At 47.7% G+C, this 10,894-nt stretch overlaps 1 protein-coding gene across 1 annotated transcript; it reads left to right on the forward strand.

The window, feature by feature from the left end:
- Nucleotides 1-3,122: 3,122 nt before the first annotated feature.
- Nucleotides 3,123-6,222, forward strand: LOC117778521 (E3 ubiquitin-protein ligase RBBP6-like). The gene is made up of 5 exons (XM_034614189.1): nt 3,123-3,288; nt 3,801-3,900; nt 4,504-4,558; nt 4,651-4,705; nt 6,164-6,222. The coding sequence occupies exons 1-5, from the start codon at nt 3,123-3,125 to the stop codon at nt 6,220-6,222; spliced, it is 435 nt and encodes a 144-aa protein (XP_034470080.1).
- The last annotated feature ends 4,672 nt before the right edge of the window (nt 6,223-10,894 follow it).

Here is a 10,894-nt window from a genome sequence, read left to right on the forward strand (position 1 = left end):
GATGCTGAACCCCGAATGGCCCCTCATAGAACAACAAAGTGCTGCTAATAGATGCACTGTATGAATGTGTGTGTGACTGGGTGAATGTAAAACTGTACTGTAAAGTGCTGTGAGTGGTCATCAAGACTAGAAAAGTGCTTTATAAATACAAAACCATTTACCATATAATGACTCCCCAATGCTTCATGTAAGAGTTTGAATGGAAAAGATAGAATGGTCACGTATGGCATATGTGAGACAAGAGCGCAGGCAGCTGCATATTTATTTCCATCTATATACGTCAGTCTTGAGATCAACCTTTTGAAGGGTACACTTACAGCACATTCCCATCAAATTAGAAGCAGGCATCATTAAAAGCATTGCTTACGTCTCCGGCACATACTGTACCTGTCTCTGAGGAAAAATAAAACACCTATCAGAGATAGACAACCCAGTCTCATCAGAAAACGTATAGTACCTACGTTGGTCCACTTGGAAAAATGTAGGCATCTCACAATTTGGCCTCTCAAATTGTGAGATGCCTACGTTTTTGTCTGCCCATTGTTTTGCATTGGCCTGTGCCCACGTCACGTGACTCAAGTTCCCGTCTGCGAAAACGAAAACATAAACTATATTTTATTAGTTATCACGAATATTTTTCAGATCTCGCCAGAAAAATCGTAGTAATGTAACGTTGTTATCGTTGCTATGGTGGTTGCTGTGAACGCTGCCATGCCGTAAACCACGTCGTAGCGTGCTGTTTGAATCAACGGCCAGACGGAAAGGGCTAATCAGGACCTGGGGGCGGCTCTTCGCTGTGTCACATCTCGTCACCCGGCTTCCTGGTCCACCCACCTCCCCTGGGTAGAATATGCCCACAACTCCCTGGTCTGCTCCGCCACAGGGATGTCCCCGTTCATGGCCTCTAACGGGTTTCAACCTCCACTCTTCCCAGCTCAGGAAACAGACGTGGCAGTCCCCTCCGTTCAGGGGCATCTCCGGCGTGCTCGTCGAGTCTGGCGCGAAGCCCGGGCAGCTCTCACCCGCACCGCTGCTCGCAACCAGAGTCGCTGACCGCCATCGCACCCCGGCCTCGGATTACCAGCCCGGTCAGAAGGTCTGGTTATCCTCCCGGGATTTACCGCTCCAGACTGAGTCTCGGAAGCTCACGCCCAGGTACATTGGTCCATATGAGATCGGCCGCATCATTAATCCCTGTGTGGTGAAACTTAAGCTCCCCCCCTCGTTAAATGTCCACCCGGCTTTCCATGTGTCACTCCTCAAGCCAGTGTCCACTAGCCTTCTGAGCCCTCCAGCCGAACCCCCTCCACCCACCCGGATCATTGACAATCACCCTGCTTTCACTGTTAGACAAATTTTGGATGTGCGTCGGCGAGGCCGGGGCTTCCAGTACTTGGTGGATTGGGAAGGGTACGAACCAGAGGCGCGACAGTGGGTTTCTCGCTCTTTCATATTGGACCCCGCTATCCTCCATGACTTTTATTCTCGGTACCCGGACAAGCCTGGTAGGCCGCCAGGAGGCGTCCCTTGAGGGGGGGGGGGGGGGGGGTACTGTGATGATTCTGTGTTTTGGTTGTTTTGGTTTTCTCTCTCTCTCTCCCCCTTCCCTTTCTGTTCTTCCCCTGCAGGTCATGTGTGTGGCAGGGGGTGTGGCTGGCTTCCCCCGCTGCAGCAGACAAGGCACACCTGTTCTCACTCACTCATCAACCTCTCCATAAAAGCCTGGTCTTGACTCCACTACTCCGCCAGATAATTCCGTCTCGTTCGGTAGCGCAGCCTCATGTTTTTCCCTCGGTTTCTTAGCTTGTGTCTTATGAGTACTAATCCGCGTTTTTTTCCCTTTTTGCTACGCAGCCCTCCCGTGTGCCTTGCTGCTCTTCTGCGTGTTTTGTTGTCCCGTGTTCGTGTCTTCCTGTGGACATCCCAGCCAGCACCCTGCCTCCACAGCCTGCCATCTCTGCTTATCCATATAATAAACTCTGCCTTTGTTCCAAGTCTGTTTCCAGTCTCTGCTTTGGGGTCCAACCAAAACAAACCCTAACACTAACATTTGCAAAAAAAAACCTCACCAGTTTTTTCCTTTAATTTAAAGCAGACCAATCATGCTACACTGGATTGTATAAATCTAGGATGTGTTTACTAAAAATAGCAAATCAGTCTGCATGTTTTTGTTCCAAAGGTGCAGTAGCTGTCATGTTATGTGAGTGCGCGTGAGTGTGTGTGATGGTTTGAAACTGAAATGTGACGGAAATGGGAGAATTTGAGGGACTGATGTTCTTACAAGTGAGTTGTTGCTTCTTTTTTTTTTTTATTAAAATGTTTTGACCTGATGAAAACGTCTTCAGTTGTATTTTTTTCGCCCCACCAAACGAAACACGTGAATCGACATTAGGCCTTTGAGTTGTACATTTGTGTCTTTCAGGTGTTAATAATTAGAACTTTTCTTCTTCTTCTCCGAGCTCTGACCGTTTAACAGCATGTAAGCTCAGATGTATTGCTCAAATATAAATGTATCATCTATATGTTATGGATAATTAAGATATAAAACCTATTCATTATACCTACTCGAAACAATGAATGGTGGAAAGTTTACTTTAAATTGCAACGTGAGGTCACCTGCAGCTTTTTTGACTTTAAATGCAGGATGCTTGCCTTGTATTATTTTATGAAGACAGATTTGTTCATTAAAGGCGAGTGGTGGTAGAGTGATGACTTTTCAATTCAGTTTTATTTGTTAAGCACCAAATATCAACATACATTATCCCAAGGCACTTTACAGGTAGAGACCTTTAAACCGAAACAGTTTTGCATCATAGGCAGCTGCCTCTAACCAGTTTTGCATCATAGGCAGCTGCCTCTAACCAGTTTTGCATCATAGGCAGCTGCCTCTAAACAGTTTGGGATCATAGGCAGCTGCCTCTAACCAGTTTTGCATCATAGGCAGCTGCCTCTAAACAGTTTTGCATCATAGGCAGCTGCCTCTAAACAGTGTGGCATCAAATGCAGGTGACTTTACGTATCAGTGGCAGTTTCTGTTGACATCAAAAGAGTCTCTACATCGAAAGAGCCTCTACGAGCTACTACTTATTTCACCCGCCTCTGTGCTTAATTGACCTGCGAAAATGTTGTATGTACACTACAAGTTTACTTCCCAACTGCGCTACAAGACAGTCACTTTCGATGAGCTGCATATCACCATCAAGGAGCTAAAAAGGACGATTATGGGCTGGGAGCGCCTCAGGTCCACAAAAGGTGACCTGCAGATCACCAATGAGCAGACTGGTGAAGGTAAGTTGTCAGCTGATGCCTTTACTCATGTGTGACACATCTGTCAGACATTATTTTGAGGGGGTTACCGTAAATGATAGACAGACTTTTACTCCTCAGAGAGACAGAGAGAAGAGGAGAAGTGCTCAGTGGATGATGGGAGTTCCCCCAGCATTCTAGACCAATAACAGCATTAATAAGTGATGGTTCAGGACTCACCTGATCCAGCCCTAACTATAGGCTTTATCAAAAAGGAGCGTTTTAAGTTTAACCTTAAATGTAGAGATGGTCTTTGCCTCCCGAACCAAGAGTGGGAGCTGGTTCCACAGGAGAGGAGCCTTGTAGCTGAAGACTCTACCTCCCATTCTGCTCTTACAGATTCTTGGAACCACAAGGGAGCCTGTGTTTTGGGAGCTTCATACATCTGTTTAATAACAAAGGCCTATCAATGTATTCTATTGAGTGAATTGCGGTGTAATTTTTTAGGTTGTCGTGTTTTTGTTTTCTAATGATTTGTTGCTTGTGCTTTGTAGAATATACCGATGATGAAGCCCACATCCGGAAACACTGCTCCGTGATAGTCCACCGCATTCCCCCTGGTGGAGTAAAGCCCGCTGACAGGATGTTCATTGTGTATGTATAACGTTATTACTGGTTTTATGATTAATCAGTAAAGTCACTGATGATTTTAAGTCACTGGATTGTTTATATTAGATTTCCTACAGTTATACTTGTGAAATTGATCCTGTAGTCGGTCACAATGTTGGTAACTGATGGTTTATTTTTGTCCTGTGTGTTTTTGCAGACAACATTTTTCCGCAGCTGTGGCTGGACCGTCTAGACCCGTATGTAAAAACAACACTCTCCTCCTCTTTATTATTATAGAGCTCAATAGATCGTTTTCAGAAGTAAAAATCCAATTCATTTTCTGAATAGCGATTTTGATCATCTGCCATAATATTTTTACCATCCAAGGTAGACTCACTACAAGTTTGTGAAACGATGTTATAAGCTCCTGTAGAAGCCACAAGTCCTTATAATAGCAACTGCATATCAAGAAAAACGTGTTTTATTTACACAATCCATTCTAAAAGTGGGCATTCACTGTTACGCTCTATTATTGGAGTCATTAACTTACTTAGGTGCATCCTTACTACGCACCTGTACATCCATGAGAACTGGAATAGTAACGTCTCTGAAAGGTAACTACATTTTTTTCACTGATTTCTTCGGCAGGGCGACCATTTGTCTGTTGGCCTACTGCCACCGACAAGGCCGCCACATCCATCAGGTAAGAGGTTGGATTTAGATCATTTAAGGAGGCTTGTGAGCTTGAAGGAAAGACATTCAGAAGCTAACTAAACTGTGTCTCTGCTCCATTAGGTCACCAGTCATGGCCCCATCACTCTCACCGAGGGGGAGGCAGACCCTGGGAGAGGTGAGACCCCGTCTATAGAACTATTAAAGGGGACATAGCATGCCCATTTTACCACAAGTTGATATGGTTCCTTGGGGTCTTAATGAAATGTCTGTAACATACTTTGGTCAAAATACCACAAGGATCATATAAAACAGCACCCTTTTTACCCTGTATAAAACAGCCCTCCACAGAGTGACCTGTTTTGAGTGCCTGTTCCTTTAAATGCTAATGAGCCAGCTCCCCCCTCCCCCCTCTCCCCCCATGATTTTAAACGATATAAATTACATATTTTATATGATATAAATTATCAAATATGCATCCCATACTTTGTATTCCCCTTGTTGTCCTGGAGTTTTAATTTTCCCAATCACATAATTAAATGTCCCCCTCTGCCCATCCACTACAAGCACACAAGCAGACAGACAGAGAGAGAAAGAGAGGTGGGGGGGGGGCTATGAAGACCATCATTTACCCCCGAACCCCGACATTCAACGGGTACAACAACAAGCGGAGAAAGCAGAATCGCGGGCTGACCTTATATATACAGTCTATGGGGCTGACCAGCGCGGAGAAATGCTCGTCCCGTGTGAACAGCCAGGCGGCTGCGCGCTGGAGAACGGCGCTGCGCTGCCTCGCAGTTGCGCTTCCGCGTCCGGTGTACCCCGGCATAACTACTGTAACCCGGCGTAACTACTGTAACCCGGCATACAGTAGAGCTGAACACTGCGGAAGTCTTCCACACAGCTGGCAGTGTGGAAGACCGCTGCGAGGCAGCGCAGCGCCGTTCTCAAGCGCGCAGCCGCCTGGCTGTTCACACAGGACGAGCATTTCTCCGCGCTGGTCAGCCCCATAGACTGTATATATAAGGTCAGCCCGCGATTCTGCTTTCTCCGCTTGTTGTTGTACCCGTTGAATGTCGGGGTTCGGGGGTTACAGTAGCGCTGAACACTGCGGAAGTCTTCCACACTGTTGGCTGTGTGGCGCTGACACAAATTCCAGCTCACGCACGGGAGAGCGAGCGGTCGCTCCCGAGCAGCTGCTGCAGCCTCCCAGTCCCAACGATCCAGACAAATGCCACATGTGAGTGAATCGCGGGCTGACCAGCGGAGAAATGCTCGTCCCGTGTGAACAGCCAGGCGGCTGCGTGCTTGGGAACGGCGCTGCGCTGCCTCGCAGCCTCGCTGCCTCCGGTGTAAACCCGGCGTGACCATGTAGGGAGACTTCCAGTTCCTTGTTACGACACAAAACCCAGGAAGCGCTATCGAGTCGCTCAAGCATGACGTTTCTGACTTAGAGGAACTATAACAAAACGCGCAAGTGTTTTTTCCCCAGAGTTTTTGGGTTGGTAGACATGCCAGATACCCACATTAACGTGTAGAAGCACTAACAAAGTGGAATTTGCATGCTATGTCCCCTTTAAATGTTTTATTCTAATATGTCGGCCTCTCGATGACTGTTTCTCTCCCTTTGAACCAGGTACTACAGAGATAGAGGACCACAGCCCTACGCTCCTCCCTACACATCTGGCCACCTAGCTCCTCCTCCACGGTCAAGGTCCCACTCACTCTTGCCGTCTCCTCCTCCCTTCCTGAGCCATCACACCATTCATACTCCTGACAGTGATGAACCGATGGATACATCTCCCTCATATCCATCGGTTCATACTCCTGACAGCGATGAACCGATGGATACATCTCCCTCATATCCATCGGTTCATACTCCTGACAGCGATGAACCGATGGATACATCTCCCTCATATCCATCGGTTCATACTCCTGACAGCGATGAACCGATGGATACATCTCCCTCATATCCATCGGTTCATACTCCTGACAGCGATGAACCGATGGATACATCTCCCTCATATCCATCGGTTCATACTCCTGTCAGCGATGACATTTGGGGAAGAAGAGATCTTCCACCAGGTAGTGGTCTCCTCCCAATCTCCCGTCCACATGGACTCCCGCTCCTCCATCGACCTCCCTCTCCGGTGGATGGTTGGAGGAGAATGGGGGAGGAGGGCCGCTCTTTACTGGGACCTTTTCATCGAAAGCGGCGGATGATGGGGGAGGGGGGCTGCTCTATAGTGGGACCTCCTCCTGCAAAGCGGCGAAGGATAGATGGGCTAGAGGTTGGCAGCGATGTCCTCCCCCACTCACACATGTCTCACCAGCCCCCGCTCCACAGACTCCAACTCTCTTCAGATGGAGCCGGTCTTCTTCCCCTGCCTGGGAGCCTTGAGATGATCCAAGGAGACGCAGATCGAGGAACCATTACACGTCCAAAGGACCTGCCGGTGGGTTTAATTCTCAAAAAGTCTGCCGAGAGTGAAATTAATTATATTTTTACCTATGTAAACAGTGTGAAAACACTTTTTATGTGGTTTTGAGAGGTTTAAAAGAAAATTTGTTCAATATGAATGTTTGGCAGGTCAAATTAAACTGGTTGGATTCCGCAGCGGAGGTTGTAATGGTAAACGCATTGATAAAGACTGCTTGGAACCACATTGTAGTGTGTTATAAATATTTATTAAATGTTTCTACAAGGCGCATAAATGCTTAATACCATGACTTCTAATTGAACCTTTTCATTTTTTGTATGTATTTTTGTCCAATTCCACATGCCACTCGCCCAGAGGAGGATCAAGTTGAACAGATATATGGGGAGAAAAGGCAGAAAAGGCATCTTCTCAGCACCATTAGGTCCTGAGAAGATGTCGTCCACATCAGACCGATCAGCTTCTTCCAGCGTTTCCGAAGGTGACAGATCCAACAGTACAACAGAAGGGGCTGGACGAAAGGAGCTGTCTGCATCTGCAGAGAGGAGAGCCTCTCGCGAAAGACCAGGGAGTGCTGGAGAGAGACTGCAGGGCTCAGACCGAGAGCAGGACAGAGTCTCAGGACCAGACAGAGATCGAGACATAACTCCCTCATATCCATCGGTTCATACTCCTGTCAGCGATGAACCGATGTATATAACTCCCTCAACCAATAATACACCACTTCCCGATGACCCTCGACTCAGCCATGACATTTGGGGAAGAGGAGATCTTCCACCAGGTAGTGGTCTCCTCCCAATGTCCCGTCCACATGGACTCCCGCTCCTCCATCGACCTCCCTCTCCGGTGGATGGTTGGAGGAGAATGGGGGAGGAGGGCCGCTCTATAGTGGGACCTCCTCCTGCAAAGCCGCGGAGGATAGATGGGCTAGAGGTTGGCAGCGATGTCCTCCCCCACTCACACATGTCTCACCAGCCCCCGCTCCACAGACTCCAACTCTCTTCAGATGGAGCCGGTCTTCTTCCCCTGCCTGGGAGCCTTGAGATGATCCAAGGAGACGCAGATCGAGGAACCATTACACCTCTAAAGGACCTGCCGGTGGGTTTAATTCTCAAAAAGTCTGCCGAGAGTGAAATTAATTATATTTTTACCAATGTAAACAGTATGAAAACACTTTTTATGTGGTTTTGAGAGGTTTAAAAGAAAATTTGTTCAATATGAATGTTTGGCAGGTCAAATTAAACTGGTTGGATTCCGCAGCGGAGGTTGTAATGGTAAACGCATTGATAAAGACTCAAACTCTGCTTGGAACCACATTGTAGTGTGTTATAAATATTTATTAAATGTTTCTACAAGGTGCATAAATGCTTAATACCATGACTTCTAATTGAACCTTTTCATTTTTTGTTTGTATTTTTGTCCAATTCCAGATGCCACTCGCCCAGAGGAGGATCAGGTTGAACAGACATCTGAGGAAAAAAGGCAGCACTGAGGCGTCTGCCTCAGACAGAGCACCATTAGGTCCTGAGAAGATGTCGTCCACATCAGACCGATCAGCTTCTTCCAGCGTTTCCGAAGGTGACAGATCCACCAGTACAACAGAAGGGGCTGGACGAAAGGAGCTGTCTGCATCTGCAGAGAGGAGAGCCTCTCGCGAAAGACCAGGGAGTGCTGGAGAGAGACTGCAGGGCTCAGACCGAGAGCAGGACAGAGTCTCAGGACCAGACAGAGATCGAGACATAACTCCCTCATATCCATCGGTTCATACTCCTGTCAGCGATGAACCGATGTATATAACTCCCTCAACCAATAATACACCACTTCCCGATGACCCTCGACTCAGCCATGACATTTGGGGAAGAGGAGATCTTCCACCAGGTAGTGGTCTCCTCCCAATGTCCCGTCCACATGGACTCCCGCTCCTCCATCGACCTCCCTCTCCGGTGGATGGTTGGAGGAGAATGGGGGAGGAGGGCCACTCTTTACTGGGACCTCCTCCTGCAAAGCCGCGGAGGATAGATGGGCTAGAGGTTGGCAGCGATGTCCTCCCCCACTCACACATGTCTCACCAGCCCCCGCTCCACAGACTCCAACTCTCTTCAGACGGACCCGGTCTTCTTCCCCTGCCTGGGAGCCTTGAGATGATCCAAGGAGACGCAGATCGAGGAACCATTACACCTCTAAAGGACCTGCCGGTGGGTTTAATTCTCAAAAAGTCTGCCGAGAGTGAAATTAATTATATTTTTACCAATGTAAACAGTATGAAAACACTTTTTATGTGGTTTTGAGAGGTTTAAAAGAAAATTTGTTCAATATGAATGTTTGGCAGGTCAAATTAAACTGGTTGGATTCCGCAGCGGAGGTTGTAATGGTAAACGCATTGATAAAGACTCAAACTCTGCTTGGAACCACATTGTAGTGTGTTATAAATATTTATTAAATGTTTCTACAAGGCGCATAAATGCTTAATACCATGACTTCTAATTGAACCTTTTCATTTTTTGTTTGTATTTTTGTCCAATTCCAGATGCCACTCGCCCAGAGGAGGATCAGGTTGAACAGACATCTGAGGAAAAAAGGCAGCACTGAGGCGTCTGCCTCAGACAGAGCACCATTAGGTCCTGAGAAGATGTCGTCCACATCAGACCGATCAGCTTCTTCCAGCGTTTCCGAAGGTGACAGAACCAACAGTACAACAGATGGGGCTGGACGAAAGGGGCTGTCTGCATCTGCAGAGAGGAGAGCCTCTCGCGAAAGACCAGGGAGTGCTGGAGAGAGACTGCAGGGCTCAGACCGAGAGCAGGACAGAGTCTCAGGACCAGACAGAGATAGAGACATAACTCCCTCATATCCATCGGTTCATACTCCTGTCAGCGATGAACCGATGTATATAACTCCCTCAACCAATAATACACCACTTCCCGATGACCCTCGACTCAGCCATGACATTTGGGGAAGAGGAGATCTTCCACCAGGTAGTGGTCTCCTCCCAATGTCCCGTCCACATGGACTCCCGCTCCTCCATCGACCTCCCTCTCCGGTGGATGGTTGGAGGAGAATGGGGGAGGAGGGCCGCTCTTTACTGGGACCTCCTCCTGGAAAGCGGCGGAGAATGGGGGAGGAGGGCCGCTCTTTACTGGGACCTCCTCCTGCAAAGCGGCGGAGGATGGGGGAGGATGGCCGCTTTTTACTGGTACCTCCTCCTTCAAAGCGGCGGAGGATGGGGGAGGAGGGCCGCTCTATACTGGGACCTCCTCCTGCAAAGCGGCGGAGGATAGATGGGCTAGAGGTTGGCAGCGATGTCCTCCCCCACTCACACATGTCTCACCAGCCCCCGCTCCACAGACTCCAACTCTCTTCAGACGGACCCGGTCTTCTTCCCCTGCCTGGGAGCCTTGAGATGATCCAAGGAGACGCAGATCGAGGAACCATTACACCTCTAAAGGACCTGCCGGTGGGTTTAATTCTCAAAACGTCTGCAGAGAGTGAAATTAATTATATTTTTACCTATGTAAACAGTATGAAAACACTTTTTATGTGGTTTTGAGAGGTTTAAAAGAAAATTTGTTCAATATGAATGTTTGGCAGGTCAAATTAAACTGGTTGGATTCCGCAGCGGAGGTTGTAATGGTAAACGCATTGATAAAGACTCAAACTCTGCTTGGAACCACATTGTAGTGTGTTATAAATATTTATTAAATGTTTCTACAAGGCGCATAAATGCTTAATACCATGACTTCTAATTGAACCTTTTAATTTTTTGTATGTATTTTTGTCCAATTCCAGATGCCACTCGCCCAGAGGAGGATCAAGTTGAACAGACATCTGAGGAGAAAAGGCAGAATAGGCATCTTCTCAGCACCATTAGGTCCTGAGAAGATGTCGTCCACATCAGACCGATCAGCTTCTTCCAGCGTTTCCGAAGGTGA

This window comes from Hippoglossus hippoglossus, chromosome 2, assembly GCF_009819705.1.
Source record: "Hippoglossus hippoglossus isolate fHipHip1 chromosome 2, fHipHip1.pri, whole genome shotgun sequence".
NCBI classification, from domain to species: domain Eukaryota; kingdom Metazoa; phylum Chordata; class Actinopteri; order Pleuronectiformes; family Pleuronectidae; genus Hippoglossus; species Hippoglossus hippoglossus.